This window comes from Dermacentor silvarum, chromosome 1 (genome assembly GCF_013339745.2).
Source record: "Dermacentor silvarum isolate Dsil-2018 chromosome 1, BIME_Dsil_1.4, whole genome shotgun sequence".
NCBI classification, from domain to species: domain Eukaryota; kingdom Metazoa; phylum Arthropoda; class Arachnida; order Ixodida; family Ixodidae; genus Dermacentor; species Dermacentor silvarum.
In genome coordinates, this window is record NC_051154.1 from 400,746,220 (window position 1) to 400,765,364 (window position 19,145).

Sequence of the window (19,145 nt, forward strand, 5' to 3'; positions counted from 1 at the left end):
ATCGTGCAAAATACAACAGAAGCAAGTATCCCCAAAATGTTTGTAACTGTCAAATTACAGTGGTAAGGACGATTTGAGAACAAATTAAAAATATCGAGCCTGTTAACCCTGTGATACTAACCTCCTCAGGCCCATAAGATGCCTTCGGACAGGTTATCACAAACCCGTCTTTTGAAAAGCTCAAAAACTTTTGCTTGAAACCTCTTGTTTACCTAAATGCAGGGAAGCTATAGACCTTTTCATCGGACCCACCGTGGTTGCTCAGTGGCTATGGTGTTGGGCTGCTGAGCCGGAGGTCGCGGGATCGAATCCCGGCCACAGTGGCCACATTTCGATGGGGGCGAAATGCGAAAAACGCCCATGTACTTAGATTTAGGTGCACGTTAAAGAACCCTAGGTGGTCCAAATTATTCTGGAGTACCTAACTACGGCGTGCCTCATGATCAGAACTGCTTTTGGCACATAAAACCCCATAATTAAAACCTTCATCGGGCGAAGAGGAAAGGGCGCGCATTTCCTCCTCTCTGGCTTGTGCGAGCTGGCGCGGTGCTGCTTAAATGTGTTGCTGGTTGCATGCTGCGGAATGATCTGGATGTGTTTTCTCTAGTTATGAGGGCAAATTACGTTATGTCAGATCTTCTGAGGTCTTCAAACAACCACTGTGTAGCCTTTAGGTGCAGCAGTAGCTACAGTATCTGGAAATCTCTCTTGGCGGTGCAAAAATGTGAGTCTCATCATCAGCCGTGGTGCGTGTATGCGTGAACTATTTTGGATGTATCGGTTTTCACTCGGAAGAGAACCGGCGTCTGTGAATCGCCAGCATGAATTGGAAACTCGCACTGTCTGATCGCTTGACGTGGGAACTAAAGCATTAAAGCGTGCTCGTGTACGGCCAACTCTACCCCGAAACATCTAAGCGCCAATTGTTATAAAACATTTGTATCAGCCCCCGGCATCGTTCTCACGCATTTTAAGTCTAGTAGACTTGAAATTACTGTCTACATTAGCCTTCTGTATGAGGCCAAAGGCTTTGCTCAACACAGTGAGCACTGCGGTTGGTAAACCAACATGATACACACAAGCTTTGTGCTTCGATCGGCATTGCCTTTTCGCCCTGTAAGGCACAATATACAAAGGGGATTGCATAAAAAGAATCCAACAGCTATTCGTAAGGACACAATTTCCGTAAGATCCGCGAGACTTACGAGACTGAAAAAAAAGTTCTTCCTTTAGCAGGAAAATAAAACAGAATACGGGATAACGCCGCACTAAGACTTGCATGATCGTGCCACATGCTTGGACCACTTGGATCATGCGCTATACAGAACAAACAGATCTATTGCACAGCATTTAGTACTGCCTCGGACGCTCGCGCAGTCCGCGGCTGGTTGTTAGACCACTTGGAAATTGTGGTTCACGCTGAATGCTATGGGGTTATTATTAACCAAACTGTTCTATTTGTGGGTGGAAACCTTGCCCAGCAAACAAGGCAGTCGCTCAGTGTATCTACACATAACTTGAACACTTGCCAAAGTAAACGGCACAACTTATTCTCCAGCAGAACAGTACCCACGCTGTTAGGATCGTCATATGTTTTGTAACTACTCATTGCTGCTAAACCAGAGCTGAGAATTACAATGCTGAGAATGCTGCAGTAAGGCAACATTCGTGAAACGAATTTTCATAAATACCTAACTGCTCTCCGAGGCTGATTGTAAGCTCAAACAAACACGCACAAATCGCGCTGGGTGTTCTGTCTGCCCCAACACCAGCACAAATTCCAGCCGCTTAATTCAGACCTACATCCCTTCACTATGCCTCACGGGACAGTTGCCCACGTAGAAGACGCCATGTCATGCTAAACACACCACGCGAGTGCGAAAAGACCCATCAGAAATTGCCGCCGAGCGTATACCACAGCATACAACACTGCCGTTCGCCCAAGCCAGCATGCCAACTGCCCATAGATGGCGGCGCACATGAAAAAACGGTCTATAACACTGCATGGTAACGCGTGCTTATTCTTCTTGCTTGATTGCAGCACAATCTAGTGGCACTTGAAATGAATTTCCCAAGTGTTTTGTTTTGTGATAATACAACTATCTCACACAAAGTAGCACCAATTTTCTAAAAAACCCACTGGTAACAACATACATGTTTAGTTTTTGAACAGGATGGAGAACTGACTGAGTTGGGACATGGGCTCTGAGGAGGCTATGGTGTCACAATATAAACTGTCTGGGTCTGCCACCATAGAGAAAAAAGTCCACTCCTTATGCCTTGCTTGTTTGCCTAGAAAACATGTTGGATAGTGCATGTCAAATGAACGAGCACCCACCAAGGCGCCGAAGAAAGGGTGCAGTCTATTTATACAGGTACAGCCTCCAGCACTTATCGCAGGAGCTTTGACCGCACGCCTTACAATGGCGATAATCTGCGAGACTGGCAGCAATACGTGCAGGTGCACAAAGCAGCGCAAGCATCAGGTAATTAGTTTAAAACTTAATTCGTGAATTTTGTTAATTAGTTGATCATGCATTTGAATTTTTCGTGCATGTCCGCCTCTTCGAGTATACGAGCTCATGAACTAGAATTGTGCTATCTGCCACAGGCAACCTTTAAAATTTCTTTAAAGCATTCGCTAAAACACCCTGTATATTGAGTTAAAGAAGCCACCACGACGGCATCATGTCATTCATACCATTTATGTCATGATGTACATGCCATGACAAATATGTCATTGATGTCATTCATGTTATGTATGCATGTATGTCATGCCACCCCATGCCTATTCCGATATATACCCAGTTGAAGAAACGACCACACCGGCATCACAAAATAGGAGGCTAGATAGATACATACACTCAAAATGCCTGAAGATTGCAAAAAATGCTTTGCATTGAAAGAAAGCTGAGGGAAATAACAATCCCCATGGACAAATCTGCAAGTGACATGTGAGAAAGCCAAGAATGGTGTGTTAAGCTCATCAACCCATACTTCAAGACAGGCGGTAAAAGGAATTTGCCAATTCTAATCAGTTGCTTCTATTCGTGACCACTTGTGCTGTCCAACACGGATGGCCATGAATGTGAAGCGTCTGAAAAGTATGCATGATGCGCATGAGTGACTTTCACAATAAAGGCAGACTGTACAAACACAAGACCCAGACGAGGGTGCACCCATGACCTCTAGGAGTTGTTCTTGGACAATGCAAAAGTGGCACGCAACATCTCGCAATGTCCTTTTATTATTCTCCTATGCTCAATGATCACAGGTGGTCAACGAAACTTGCCCAAAGGCATCTACACATTCAAGTTCTAACTATCACTTTTGCGTTAAGCAGGAATGGTCGCGGTGTTGATGGCGACCCTTGGATGGGGTGGAAGAGAAAGCTGGCGCGAGGCCGCTGGAAACGGGAGCTGTGCCGTCTAGACCAGTCGATGCCCTGCTAGGTGGCGCCAGTCGTCAAGGGGGCACCGAGTCGGGCAGCAGGGCTCCAGCCAGGGCTTGGCAGAGACGGTCGTAGTGGAGCTGGCTGTTCTGCAGAATGTCCTGCGCTAGGTCATCCACGCTTGAATAGCGGCTGCGGCTCGGGTCAAACATGTCGCACACAAGCGCTTCCACTTCATCCTGCAAAAAATGTGGCATAGAAAAGAGAGCTGCCTACTTGCAAAAATCAAAGACGGTCCACTTTAGCCTGCATCACTGATGGCTAAAAGTCACAGGCCTCATGGTCACCAGACGACCTTCTCCTTGGTAAGGTGGGTTAGTTGCTACACAATATGGTCACTTTGGGCCCAGGCCACACCCTCAGTCAATCACTTCCACGAATACCTCCACTTATGCACATCATGCGAATGGCAGTGGCAACGAAAATGACAAAAAAAAAAAAAAAAAACTGGAAGGCAGTACATGAATGACTTGGAATGACCACACTAGATGGAAACAAAGGTAACACACTGCAAGTGCAATTCCCAACTAATTAAATGAAAAAGATGCATGCATACAACACAAAATCACAGTAATGGTTTCCTGAGTCATTTAGAAACTGCAACTAATTTCTGAAAAGTGAAGAGAGGCCACACCGACACCTATCGCCTGCTTCGTCTAAGATTTTTGCTTTGCCTCAATAATTCGATTTGTCTTATCAGACTAAGCTGTCAAAGGCTTTGACAGCTGCGTCATTGCTGGAAAGTGTAGGTGAATGTCGGAATAGACAGAAAAAGACTCGTGAGAAACAGCTTGACCACCTCCTGTAAAAATTGGACACAGCTGACAAGTTTTCAGGGGGCCAAAAAAAGAAAATGCAGGAAGGCACGATTTGAACCTGCGCACATGAAAATACTGTCCTGTAGCAGTGGTGGTGGCAGCTGACTGTAATGTCACTTTCTGACTTGAAATGTCTTTAACCCTTTCAGACGCTGTGTACACATTTGTGTACACTGAGATATTGCATCAACAGAAAAAGCACTGATGAAAGTAATGGATATTTAGAATGTGTTGCGTATATATTGAAATACTTATTGTTGAAACTGTGCTGCAATTTTGGATAACGTGCAAAATGTTTAAGTAAATTGAGTGGGAAGATAGACAGTTTGGTGTTTTCTCTTAGTGTCAGTAGTTGTATGTAGCGGGTTCACTTTTTTCAAGCTTTTCAATACACAATAGTTGATGTTCTCATATTTGATGTTCCTGTAGTGAGTTTTCGCATAGAGTCCACTATCTTAAACTTAACAAAACTCACTAAAAAAAATCAAAATTAGTAATCTTTTCTGCAGCTGTACACTTTCTATGATTCTAAAGATGCAAGAAATGTGGTGAAAGTAAGTTTTCAATCAACAGGTTAAAGTGGCATCTGAAAGTGTTAATCACTTGGAGGAAGTTGCTTGCCAAAACCACGTCATGAAAACATGTTATAGTATTATCACTTATATTTTTGCAACCGTACTATCCACGTGCCTCAATTTGGTATCATTGTGCATACGAAAGAAGCCACTACTCAATCGTGTGGGTGTAGCATGCCCAGATGGCGCCGTTGTTACGCCACAACGCATGTCGCAATCGAAGCTAAATCTAGCCTCTCGCTCAGTGTTGAGAGGCATAGCTTGACAGTACGTTTGTTGATCCAAGCGGGAGTGGTCGTGTTTGAAGAGAGTTCACTCAGCCATGGTAGGTATAATTTATCAAACTCGTGCTGGTGCTCCTCTGGAGTTACATGGCTACAAATTGTAGTGGTCCGAGAAATGAGGCAGCGTTCGGCTGAGCCAGCAAGACCGTGAGCCCTTGCTGGCTTAGCACAGTTTATTCCAAGAATATATACGCTCACAAAAAATGGCCGCTTGGTGGCGCCATCTGGCAGTGTGTTAGTGCGGTTAATGGCGCCACTGTTTTAAACAAAGCACACTACTACGCAAGTGCGCAATTTGTAGGAGAAATTTCACGCTTGCTCGGCTATGACCCCCCTGCGTTCGACACGTACGGTCGAGAAGCGATGAGAAGAAACTCGGACAGCAAGACAATGGGATATCCGGCCCCTCTGACCAGAATGGAACATGTCCACCATCATAGGGAGTGCAGTGGGCTTGAGCGGCTAAGGGCAGTCGTGGGCGCCACCAGTAGAGGGGGTGTCATTTGTTAACCCTTGTGCCCAAACAACCTCTGCAAAACAAATGGGCCCACTACCAATAGGGAGCGAGCCCAACTGCAAAATCAGACCATAAGACACCCACTAGCTGTAATGTAAGTTAGGTATGTATGCGTGAATAAATGTACTTGCACATTTAGTTACTTCATACTCGTCCCCTAGAGCACCTTTTGCAGCACACACAAAACGTTTCACAAAGCCCACTGCGTCCCCGATACAGCCTACCCAACTTTGTTTCTTCCCAGCCTGGGGAAAAAATTTCCAAGCCAGTTTTAAAGGCGTAGCAACAAGAAACCTTTGTCTCGTTTTTATTGCTTTAATCGATTGCTCTTGACCCTGTGGTACAAAACCTCTGTTCACCCAGTAGGCGAAAGTATCAAGTGCACCAACCAGCTCAAATTGTGGCTTTGTGCCAATGGTGACATCACGTGGTACAGCAGACTCCAGTAGTCGGCACATAGCCACGGGGACCTCTCATACAGGATCGTTTTGTGTGGTGCAGCAAGTATACCATATTGGCTTGTGCATGTTTAAAATAAAATGTGGCTGCCATCATGTCACCTTCACAGTGACGTTGCACTAGGCTTGAAGTGTTCGAGATATTTCTGTGTGTTAGATGAATCGAGGCCGTGATCACTGAGCTGACAGCTACTAAATGAAGCAAATAAAGTTGCATGATTGTTTGACATTGGTACTCCTTCAAAACTGTAAAGCCGCATGGCAGTAATGATGCATGACAATGCACATCTGGAAGGGTGCATTAGAGGTCACTTTACAGCAGTAGCATTGTACAGCACAGTACACAAATGTAATGCAAAAGTTAACTGATGCAGTCACAAATTCAGAGCAAAAGAAAAACAAGCCCACCACTAGAGTGATCTCAGATGCAGTTATAAGCTGCCAATGCAGGCTCTGATCCCTTTTGCTAGAGTGGGTGCTTCAGCTAAGGCATCCAAACGTCCTTAAATAAATATATAGGAGTTGAGACAATTGAGCGAATCCTTTGGGACAACTCGAAACACAGTGGTGGGTGTTTAAAATGCTTCACCTTCCCCAACCGAGCCCCTAGCAAAATTACATGAACCAAAGTTTTAATTAGGGTAGCTAGATGGTCAGTCACAATGTGAAACTCGTAGCATGCCCTAAGTGTCCCCCTAAAGCACCTCTCACATTTTCAACACATTTTACACAAATGCGAGTATCGTGCATAAAATGCCATAATGATCATCTTTAGTGAACATGGCAGCATTACGCATCACAGGGACACAATAAATTCCATAAACAATCCTCTGCAGGCTGTCCCAGTCACTTGACAAGGTGACACCAACAGGGTCATGCGTGTGATGTCACCAGGGTCAACTGGTCATCCAACGAGACACCAACGTACTAATATAGCTACACGCCACTTATCCTTCCGTCCATTCAGTTGCAACCACAATGGAGGAGCCCTTCTACTTACTCTCCGCACTGCATGACGAGGAGAGAGCACCCATGGCAAGAGAGAAAGCGTGACAACCTGTGTCCATGCCAGTAACTTTGCCATTACAGCACCATTTCAAAAACATTTTTGCAGCTGCACGTTCATTGTAGACTCGTACATAGCTGCCACTAAACAAATTTTCAAGCTCAGTGTGGTTTAGAGGCTCACTAAGTGCTGTTCAGGACTATTTTCACACTTCGAAAAGCACAATTATAGTACTAAGCATTAGGTGTGGCAGTTATAGTTCACTTGACACACCAGACTAAAACTGAGCATGCCAATAGCACAGTTCAGCCTTGGGTGTGTTTCGGCTCCATCACCAGGAGATGATCTAGCACACTGAGACATGACGGCTGCATCAGGCAAAACTGGCACAACTAGATTCAAACTATGACTTGGGACAAGAACACAAACTGACAGCTTTTTGGTTGCTTCCCTGACCCAAGTCACACTGTCCCGTGAGCAGAACTAGCTAGCCCGACCTTTGATGTTACTTACTCAACCGGCACACCAACCCGGAATCTCTTAACAGCATTGCACCTGGTTCTCATCATGCAAGCACCCAAGCACACCTGGGGCATAGCAGTCACTGTGAAGGGCATTATTAAATTGGTAACTACACTGAACAGGCCACTTCCAGTAGGAGGAAATCAATGACACTTCTTCTGAAAACCTTATGGCTTACCTTGAAAAACTTGCACATATCCTTGAGGTCATTGTCAGTACCCAGAAAGCCCCAGGCAAGCACGGGCACAATTTGTTCCATCAGGGCGTAGTAGTGCGAGAAGAAGCCATGAGAGAACTGCACACACCACAAACAGGTTGTCAGCACTGTCATTCGCAAAACGCATCTCAAAGACCACACAAGATGACTCACCACGGCAGCCCAGTGTTACTCAGCTGAGCAAGAGGTGGCGGATTCGATTTGAAGAGTAATACAGCGAACAAAAGACCAGTGTTAACTTACAATAAAGCGTTGTTTGGTAGAAATCACATCTCGTTATGCACATCACCTCACCATGCATGACATCACAAATTTGCTAAGTTGCAAAATCTATATAGGACTTTTTTTTTTTGTCCGTCAGTAATAGTGGCACCTTGCTGATCATGCACCCAATTTAAACACCTGTCATTCTCTAAGAGCTGAGAGCTGTTGCACTGTTTGCAATGGAAGGTGAGGAGTCCAGCCTAAACGATTCTTTACCAGCAGTCTGATTGCTCATAATTCAAACAATTGACAATAATGCAACAATTCAAACAAGTAACACATTTCCATCAGGGAATGGAAGTTCACTCTACATGTGAAGAGATTGGTGGCATTTTGTGCCCATTCACAATTGTTGCATGCTTGCAGGAGGTGACTGGCACTCAGAAATTGTTATTTGGCAGGACTTCAAGAACACAAACACGATGAGTGCGCGTGCATGCAAGAAAATGCAATAAAAAGGCATTGGATTCAAATCCATTTTCCAGCAATAACCTATTATATGGCAAAATATGCCACCAGATATTTATGCTGCAAGCAAAAGCAGTTAAAGGTGCACTAACGGGCAGTGCTCACATTAGCCTGGTCTTTGACTTGCATTTATTTGACAGAAAAATGCTGGTTATTGCAGAAAAGAGGAAGGGGCAAAGCTTTCCTTTATGAATTTTGTGCCCAAGCAAGAGAGCTGCTACATTAGTATGACGGCACAGATCTCAAAAAATCTTTTGTAGTTTGCATCGTTTTCCTTCAGAAAGCATGATCAAAATCCACTACATTGAGTTGTTGCTTCCTCTAGAAATCATAGTTGTGATCGTTCTCTATCAATGAACTAGAGTAACCTGTGCTTTTTCCCTGAAAAACGTTAGGAAAAGATCTTGCACTTGCCGCTGCTTTGTTCTCACTCAAATTTCACAGCAGTTACATTTGATGGTCCCGATCATTCAATTTAAAACTTAGAAGTGCAGCTCACTTCGTGTTCACATCCCCCCTACCCCAGGGCAATTGATGGAAACCAATATCACCAAAGACCATGCTTTGCCGCACTGGAGACAATGGAAGCTATCAGGTAATGCCATGGCCGCCATGTTTTGGGCATCACTCCCTGCGAGCGGTGCAGACGAAGGCAACTTTGCAATTTTTCCTTGGCAAACTATGCAAGGAACAGTGTCAAGTCTTATACTGAACGATCCAGACCATAAAATGCAATCTTAGTGTGAAATCTGAGCAAGAACAAAACAGTGGCAAATGCAAGATATTGATACGGAACCGATGCCACGAGCTGGGATCTCTTCAAAGAGAAGCTCCGCGACCTTTTTGGCAATCAGGTCGGTTGCCAACTCAATGCAAAGAAGGCCCTTGCCAGACACGTACAGTCGTCGACCGAGTCCTTCATGTCGTACGTTCTCGACGTCTTGGCCCTTTGTAGCAAGGCCGACCCGAACCTGTCGGAGGACGATAAGGTTAATCACGTCCTCAAAGACTTTTGCTGACGACGCCTTCAATTTACTGGTGTTTACCAACATCACAAGCATCGATACGATCCTAACAGAGCGTCGCTGTCTCGAGCAAGCTAAAAGCCCCCCCCCCCAGCGGGTATCCCAACACAGATGCTACGTCATCTTGTGACGACCTCTTCCATCAGCTTTCGCGATGGGACAACTTAACCCGCATCATTCGTCGTGACGTCGAAGCAGTGCAACCGGTGGCCCTTTCATTCCCGTCATCTGATCATTCTCCGGTGATGATCTCCTTGATACAGGTCATCGTCCATCAAGAGTTGTCAAACGTCGGCCTGCACTCCGTCCCGTGTGCTCGGAACCTCTTTCTCCACGCACGTTCCCATCTCGCTCCTCTTACTCCCCTTATGGACAGCGCAACCCTTTCGAATGGCGCACCGTGGATGACAAGCCGATCTGTTTTAACTGTCGACGCATTGGGCATATCACTCGCCACTGCCGCAGCCGTTGAACTTCTCCAACACGCTATTCTTATGACTACCACACTTGTCCCTCTGGTTCGTCCTTTTCATTCGCCCCTTCTATGCCCGAGCCTGCTACTCCCGCTCACCTTCTCCCTCCCGCCGTCAATCTCGTTCTCCCCCCTCACGCCGTGCTCCTTCTCCGACCTATTTGCAGCACCCCACACGTGCAGCTTCTGGAGGTGGAGCTGCATTGACGACATTGGCATGAAATCCTCGCTTGACCTTACCCACGAACCAGAATCTTTTGGCCGTTCTTATTCACAATGTTCCTGTGTGCGCGTTGATTGACACTGGGGTGCATCTGTACGTTATGAGTGCTGCTCTTCGCCGTCGGCTCAAGAAAGTTTGGATGCCTGCCCCGAACCGAGCTGTACGAGTCGCCGACGGAGGGACTGTTGCTATTGTTGGCATGTGCTCTGCCCGACTCACCGTCATTCTCTTCACCGTCACCGAGCATTGCCCTCACGAACTCATTCTCGGTCTGGATTTTCTCGTCAGTCATTCTGCCCTCATTGACTGTTCGGCCGGCTCACTTCACCTCAACTTGCCTCTTCTTGCCGACGCTGTGGACCCGCCTCTAAGCTGTTTAGGCTGCATAGATTCTATTTGCCTACCGCCTAAATCTGTGACACACGTCGACTTGCTTACTGCACCAGCTATACCTGACGGTAATTACATGGTCGCACCACTTCCGGCCGTTAGGCTTAGCCATGGTGTTACTGTTCCACACCCTGTGCTGACAATTACTGGCAACTGCACCTGCCTTTCCCTTCTCAATTTCGCGCTAACCGTGCAAGTCCTGCCACAGGGGATCTCATTGGCTGTAATTACCGCTCTACAGGATGGTCAGGTCGAGCCCTTCACAGTCGAAGATTGTTGCAGCTCAGCCCATACCGCGACGTCATTTCACGGCAGTGGCGTCGACATTGAGAAGATGGTTTCCCCTGAACTTACACCTGCTCAAGTTGAAGCCCTCTGCTGCATTCTCGAAGGCTATCGCGACATTTATGACTTTGACAATCGACCCTTAGGTCCAACGTCCATCGTGACCCATCGTATAAATGCTGGCGATGCGAACCCTATTCACCAGCGTCCATATCGTGTTTGTGCATCAGAACGAGCAGTTATCCAACAGCAAGTGAAAAAGATGCTTGAAAAGCACATTATCAAGGCTTCCCGTAGTTCCTGGGCTTCTCCCGTCGTACTTGCCAAAAGAAGAATGGAACGTGGCGCTTTTGTGTAGATTATTGCCACCTTAACAAAATCGCAAAAAAAGGACGTTTACCCTTTACCACGTATTGATGACGCTCGAGACTGCCTGTACGGTGCCAACTATTTTTCTTTTATTGACGTACAGTCCGGCTACTGGTAGATATCCGTCGACAACATGGACCAAGAGAAGACTGTATTTCTTACCCCCGACAGCCTTTATCAGTTAAAGGTGATGCCTACTGCCGGGGGTGACAGCCACCACAGTGTGGCTGCACTGAAGAGGAGGACATGCTCCCGCTTGATAGAGCGTCGCCATCTTGGCCTCCGTGTAAATAAATTGTAAATAGCCTTGGGAATCAGCTACACGCAACAATATTTTTCTAAAGTTCTTCAGGACAAAATGCAGGTCACTGTACTAACGAATTCTCCAGAGCAGACACTGTCCAAACCTGTTTGTGCTACAAGGAGCTAGAGTGGGAAAGTTGAAGCCTGCCTATTAATTTTTGATCTGAATTCAACTGATGGTTGGGTTCAAAAGACTGATGGGCCTTTCCATTCCACAAAAATTTTTTTCAATCACTCAGCAGGAATTTTCTGTGTTAGTGTCATCCCTTATCAATTTATTTTGCAGCTGTCAAAGCTCTCATACTCTGTGGAACTGGTGGTACGTTCCAACATTTTCTTTCAATAGAATGTAATATTTATGCTCCGACTGCTCAAATTAGTTTTTGTATGGATTGCTCAGGTATGCCAAGCAAATCTGGCACACCAAATACAGCCTACATAGAAGACTTCAGCTACTTTTCTAACAAACAATGCCAATTCATAAAGTACAGAAATGTATAGAAGCTAACAGCCTTCCATGCATTATATACATTTAAAATCAATATGTGGCAAAAAGTCTGCAGTCATATCAGTGACCAAAAATTTAATTCTGCATACTGCCTTCAAGAACAAAATAGGTCTTTCAAGCTTTAACTTTGTAACTGTGTTTTAACCTTTTGGCTCAGAGTGGAGGAAACTTGCAACACATTTAAATAACATAATTTTGTCCAAATAACATAATTTTGTCCTGCCTCCTCTGAGAGGCTAAGCCGAAGAAGAAAAAAAAAATGCCTGTTAGGCTTTCGACTTACGCTGTGCTGAAAGAAAACAGCATAAAAACAAGCTCTTAGCCATCATACATCTACAAGAACGTCATTATTTATTTCTCTGTGCCGGTTTCAGTTCAGTAAACAAAACGATGCCATACCAACTAGCCCTAGTTGAAGCCTTAGAGAACCACATGTTTCAGGGAAAGCATGGTTAACTGAACAGAAGGATATTAAAGTTCCAAAGGATAGCGGTTTGAGCACGTTGGTATCTATAAGGACAAAAAAAGAACAGACATAAAAAAAGGCACACACCACAAGAGGGCTTTTTGTGTGTGTGCAAGTGCCATATTTATGTCTGTGTCCAGTTTGTGCTTTTATAGTCGTCCTTAAGGAAGGAAATTCTCACATGCTTGAGACATAGCTTCAAGTGTATTGGCCTGTATAATGGTTTAGGACTACACTTGACCCTTGTTACAACGAAGTTGAATGGGGAGCTGAAATTGCTTAGTTATATCTATTATTGCAATTTACTGCAATATATGCCCAATGGGGTGCATAATTGTACACATGAAAATAAGATGATGGCTTCGTGGCCCGCTGAACCACGCTACACGGCCATACATGCGATGAAACTTAAATAAAACAATAAAAGAATCTTCAGTGCAACACACGACTTAGCACCCGACGAGGCAGCCTTTTCTTTTACCACTGTTGTTGAAAAGAACAGCGTACAATCATTGCCTTCTACCAGTGCTAACATAAGGGGCAGAAACTTGGAGGTTAATAAAGAAGCTCGAGAACAAGTTGAGGACCGCACAAAGAGCGATGGAACGAAAAATGTTAGGCCTAACGTTAAGAGACGGGAAGAGAGTGGTGTGGATAAAAGAGCCAACGGGGATAGCCGATATTCTAATTGACGTTAAGAGAAAAAATTCGAGCCTAAAAAGTGGGAGATTTACAGGAAGATGGAGGCTTAAAGTAATTAATAGTGGTTGAATGAGACATGTCGCAGCAGCCAACGTTTCAACAAGGAGACTTGTCTTCATCAGGGCCACAATGCAGAGAAGGTTCCTGTATCGAAACGTTGGCTGCAGTGACGTTTCTCGTTTGACCACTGTTGATCACATTAACTGCCTAATACCACATGTTTATTAAACCTGCCGCACGGGCGCAAAAAATGACAGTAACGGCCTAAAAAGACGGAGATTTACAGGAAGATGGAGGCTTAAAGTAATTAACAGCGGTTGAATGAGGAATGTCGTAGCAGCCAACGTTTCAACAAGGAGACTTGTCTTCATCAGGGCCACAATGCAGAGAAGGTTCCTGTATCGAAACGTTGGCTGCAGTGACGTTTCTCGTTTGACCACTGTTGATCACATTAACTGCCTAATACCACATGTTTATTGATCCTGCCGCACGGGCGCAAAAAATGACAGTAACGGCCTCAAAAGAGGGAGATTTACAGGAAGATGGAGGCTTAAAGTAATTAACAGTGGTTGAATGAGGAATGTCGTAGCAGCCAACGTTTCAACAAGGAGACTTGTCTTCATCAGGGCCACAATGCAGAGAAGGTTCCTGTATCGAAACGTTGGCTGCAGTGACGTTTCTCGTTTGACCACTGTTGATCACATTAACTGCCTAATACCACATGTTTATTGATCCTGCCGCACGGGCGCAGAAAATGACAGTAACGGCCTAAAAAGAGGGAGATTTACAGGAAGATGGAGGCTTAACGTAATTAACAGTGGTTGAATGAGGAATGTCGTAGCAGCCAATGTTTCAACAAGGAGACTTGTCTTCATCAGGGCCACAATGCAGAGAAGGTTCCTGTATCGAAACGTTGGCTGCAGTGACGTTTCTCGTTTGACCACTGTTGATCACATTAACTGCCTAATACCACATGTTTATTGATCCTGCCGCACGGGCGCAAAAAATGACAGTAACGGCCTAAAAAGAGGGAGATTTACAGGAAGATGGAGGCTTAAAGTAATGAACAGTGGTTGAATGAGGAATGTCGTAGCAGCCAACGTTTCAACAAGGAGACTTGTCTTCATCAGGGCCACAATGCAGAGAAGGTTCCTGTATCGTAACGTTGGCTGCAGTGACGTTTCTCGTTTGACCACTGTTGATCACATTAACTGCCTAATACCACATGTTTATTGATCCTGCAGCACGGGCGCAAAAAATGACAGTAACGGCCTAAAAAGACGAGATTTACAGGAAGATGGAGGCTTAAAGTAATTAACAGTGGTTGAATGAGGAATGTCGTAGCAGCCAACGTTTCAACAAGGAGACTTGTCTTCATCAGGGCCACAATGCAGAGAAGGTTCCTGTATCGAAACGTTGGCTGCAGTGACGTTTCTCGTTTGACCACTGTTGATCACATTAACTGCCTAATACCACATGTTTATTGATCCTGCCGCACGGGCGCAAGAAATGACAGTAACAGCCTAAAAAGAGGGAGATTTACAGGAAGATGGAGGCTTAAAGTAATTAACAGTGGTTGAATGAGACATGTCGCAGCAGCCAACGTTTCAACAAGGAGACGTCTTCATCAGGGCCACAATGCAGAGAAGGTTCCTGTATCGAAACGTTGGCTGCAGTGACGTTTCTCGTTTGACCACTGTTGATCACATTAACTGCCTAATACCACATGTTTATTGATCCTGCCGCACGGGCGCAAAAAATGACAGTAACGGCCTAAAAAGAGGGAGATTTACAGGAAGATGGAGGCTTAAAGTAATTAACAGTGGTTGAATGAGGAATGTCGTAGCAGCCAACGTTTCAACAAGGAGACTTGTCTTCATCAGGGCCACAATGCAGAGAAGGTTCCTGTATCGAAATGTTGGCTGCAGTGACGTTTCTCGTTTGACCACTGTTGATCACATTAACTGCCTAATACCACATGTTTATTGATCCTGCCGCACGGGCGCAAAAAATGACAGTAACGGCCTAAAAAGAGGGAGATTTACAGGAAGATGGAGGCTTAAAGTAATTAACAGTGGTTGAATGAGACATGTCGCAGCAGCCAACGTTTCAACAAGGAGACTTGTCTTCATCAGGGCCACAATGCAGAGAAGGTTCCTGTATCGAAATGTTGGCTGCAGTGACGTTTCTCGTTTGACCACTGTTGATCACATTAACTGCCTAATACCACATGTTTATTGATCCTGCCGCACGGGCGCAAAAAATGACAGTAACGGCCTAAAAAGAGGGAGATTTACAGGAAGATGGAGGCTTAAAGTAATTAACAGTGGTTGAATGAGACATGTCGCAGCAGCCAACGTTTCAACAAGGAGACTTGTCTTCATCAGGGCCACAATGCAGAGAAGGTTCCTGTATCGAAACGTTGGCTGCAGTGACGTTTCTCGTTTGACCACTGTTGATCACATTAACTGCCTAATACCACATGTTTATTGATCCTGCCGCACGGGCGCAGAAAATGACAGTAACGGCCTAAAAAGAGGGAGATTTACAGGAAGATGGAGGCTTAAAGTAATTAACAGTGGTTGAATGAGGAATGTTGTAGCAGCCAACGTTTCAACAAGGAGACTTGTCTTCATCAGGGCCACAATGCAGAGAAGGTTCCTGTATCGAAATGTTGGCTGCAGTGACGTTTCTCGTTTGACCACTGTTGATCACATTAACTGCCTAATACCACATGTTTATTGATCCTGCCGCACGGGCGCAAAAAATGACAGTAACGGCCTAAAAAGAGGGAGATTTACAGGAAGATGGAGGCTTAAAGTAATTAACAGTGGTTGAACGAGACATGTCGCAGCAGCCAACGTTTCAACAAGGAGACTTGTCTTCGTCAGGGTCATGACGAAGAGAAGGTCTCTTTATGAAAACATTGGCCGCAGTGACATTTCTCGTTCGACCACTGTTAATCACATTAACTGCCTAACATCACACATTTGTTAACCCTGCCGCACGGGTGCAAAAAATGACATTATCGGCCTAAACAGAGGGATATTTACATGAAGATGGAGGCTTAAAGTAATTAATGTGGTTGAATGAGAAATGTCGCTGCAGCCAACGTTTCAACACTAAGACTTGTCTTCGTGTGGGCCATAAGAAAAGGTCTCTTTATGAAAACATTGGCCGCAGCGACATTTCTTGTTCGACCACTGTTGATCACATTAACTCCCTAACATCACACGTTTATTAACCCTTCCGCACAGGTGCAAAAATTACCGAAGACACTTTGGAAATTCTAAAGTGTGCTTGGCGAAAGCCTTGTGGTCAACCCACTGCATATACCATGTTGTACATGGCGCCCCAGTGGAATGGCCACAATGTCGCTGCTGCGCTCCACATAATTTGCTTTGGTGTTCAGCGATATCGCCTGTTGCTGCTGCCGCTTTCGTTCTGCTTCCCTGCATTTGGTACCTGGCGATCTAATCAGTCGTTGGCGTTTCCGTTCTGCCTCCCTTGCTTTTGCATCTGGTGACATGTTCAGTCGTCGCATGCGCATTTGCTCCTTGTTCTTCTGGCATTTGGTGTTGGGCGAATCTGACATCCGCTGTCGCTTCCCCGAACCGCTTGGCGTGGAATCACTGGGGCGCTTTGGAGCCATGCGTCTCACTCACTCGACTGCAACGAGACGTCTGGCGAAGGAGTGGCGGTGCAGCTGCCACTGCCGACGCGCACGCACTCGTTCTACTGCTACTGTGTGACATCACGGTTGCTATGCACAGCTGCGCCCCCCACTGACGCGCGCGCCAGTTGCTAAGGAGGGGAGGAGGTTGCGCCGCTGCGCGGAGGAGAGGCCACAGTTAGCACAATTCCAGAGCACGGACGGATGTGATCGCGAGCATGAGCCATTAAAGGCTTTTGCCTTACAAAATGACATTAACTGCTTAATGCATTGAAGTTTAATTTTAATACCATCCGCAATGAGCCACAAGGACGCACATTTAAACTGTCCCTGAAACAGTCTGGATAAATTTTGTAGACGCGTAGGGTACAGCTACAGCAAGACATTCTCACTACAATTTAAGTGAAGCGTCTCATATTAAGAGAGCTACAGACGATTACAAGTTACACGCCTCTCTAGCCATGTTTTTCCTCAACTCGTTCTCCGAGCGATCAGGGCTAAGCTCTGCCTTCACTGGCTCTGCGTCATGTCGTGATGTCGCATCATCTACTTCCGGTGTCTTGGAGTCAGCACGCGAAATCTCTCCAACCTCTCTGCTAGCTGCATGGCTGTCGATCATCAGCGAGAGCTATCCAAGCAGCATGTGTTGCGAGCGTTACGTCACAGTGGCAAGCATGTCTGGTATTCTGGTAACCGCAGGCGAGCTGGGCATTTCGACGGATGGGCGGAGGCTTAAACTAAAGCCCCTCTATATTACTACCGCTGTGACGAAGGGGCTTTAGTGTAAACGTGAGCGGCCTGCATGGTGCAGTCACTTGGTGGCACAGAGCTTAACCAGCCAAACACAGAGCTAATATTGCTGTGACCAAGTGTAAAACATTTTATAGTACATTTAAAAAGATGTGTTCCTGATTATGCTTCTGCTGAAAATTTGTGCCAGCAGCAAATTAGAATACGCTTGGTTACTGGTATATTGCCTCTGTGTTTGTCTGGTTGAGCTCTGTGCTACCAGGTGGCTACACCGTGCAGGCCGTTCACGCTTGCCCCTCTGCGCATCTGGCAAAACGCCCAGCCCGCTGGTGCTCACTGGAAAACCGGACACGCTGAAACTCTATATTGTGGTGGTAATCTTACGTTGCAAAGTGATGGCTGCAAACACATAGATGCGGGCGCCGATCAGATACCAACAGCCCGATGCGCTGCAGCCACTCAGCTCACATGTTGCCTTGCAGAGGGACACAATGCCACAGCTTTACATGTCGCCGATCGCTAGATTTGCAGCCCACAACCTAACAAGGGTGATCCATGGTGGCTGGCAAAAAGAAAGCTCGAGACCAACACTGACCGCGCAGCTTGCGTCAACACGGAGCTCGTTGTAACACAAGCGGACAACATTTGCCGTGTGCCTGAAGTGCTTGAGTGTAGTGATACATTGTCCTTGTGCATTTTCTTTTTGTTACCTTTTTTTTATAGAGAAACAAATTAACCAACATTCCAACTATTACGAACTACATTATCGATGATGCAGCCTGTGTAGCCATTCGGATAGCTTGCCTAAGTGACATTAATTGGGCTATGTAAATTGTAAGGGGGGTGGCTGAAATTTACAAAAGCGGTGCCGCTGCGATCGGTAGCAATGCACATTTTTAAAACCTTATAAATTACATGCTTTACGCAGAGCGCTTAAATGTGTCACCTAATGATCAGAAGGACCTACCCTAACGGCTCAGTATGCTTGTACAAAATAGTTTCAGGATCCCTTCAATGGCATTAAAACTTGATGCCATTTGAGGTGCAGTGCATTCTCGGAACTCATTCGGCCACATACTCTCACCTGATATAGATGACCGTACAAAATCCCAAGTGGTCATGTCGCCAACCGAAACATGTGAAAACAAACTGCCTAGCGTCCCTCTGCAGGTACTGTACCCTTTCGCGACTGCTTTAAGAAATTGTTATTGTGCTAGCGTTGAAACTGATTTTTTGCTTCGCTCTATGCCACTGCTACGGTAGTTTGGGGGTAATTCTTGCGTCACCTTGCTTACTGCTGTGTGCTCATGACCGCACTCGTGCTCTTTGCACTCTACACAGCCACTTATGCACTCTACACAATGCTTATGCTGGCAGCGAGAAGAAGCCATCGGCTTCC

The 19,145-nt window shown here is 45.7% G+C and overlaps 1 protein-coding gene across 5 annotated transcripts in view; it reads right to left on the bottom strand.

Annotated features, from left to right (window-relative positions):
• Nucleotides 1-3,229: 3,229 nt before the first annotated feature.
• The window catches only part of LOC119437555 (mitoguardin-like), a 92,639-nt gene continuing 76,723 nt past the window's right edge, over nucleotides 3,230-19,145 (bottom strand). For all 5 annotated transcript variants that reach the window (XM_037704561.2, XM_049660706.1, XM_049660705.1 and 2 more), the window contains 2 exons: nucleotides 7,810-7,926; nucleotides 3,230-3,630 (listed from right to left, as the gene is read on the bottom strand). In XM_037704561.2, coding sequence (XP_037560489.1) covers nucleotides 3,466-3,630; nucleotides 7,810-7,926 — 282 coding nt within the window. In that variant the 3' untranslated portion in view covers nucleotides 3,230-3,465. The remainder of the gene's footprint in view (nucleotides 3,631-7,809; nucleotides 7,927-19,145) is intronic.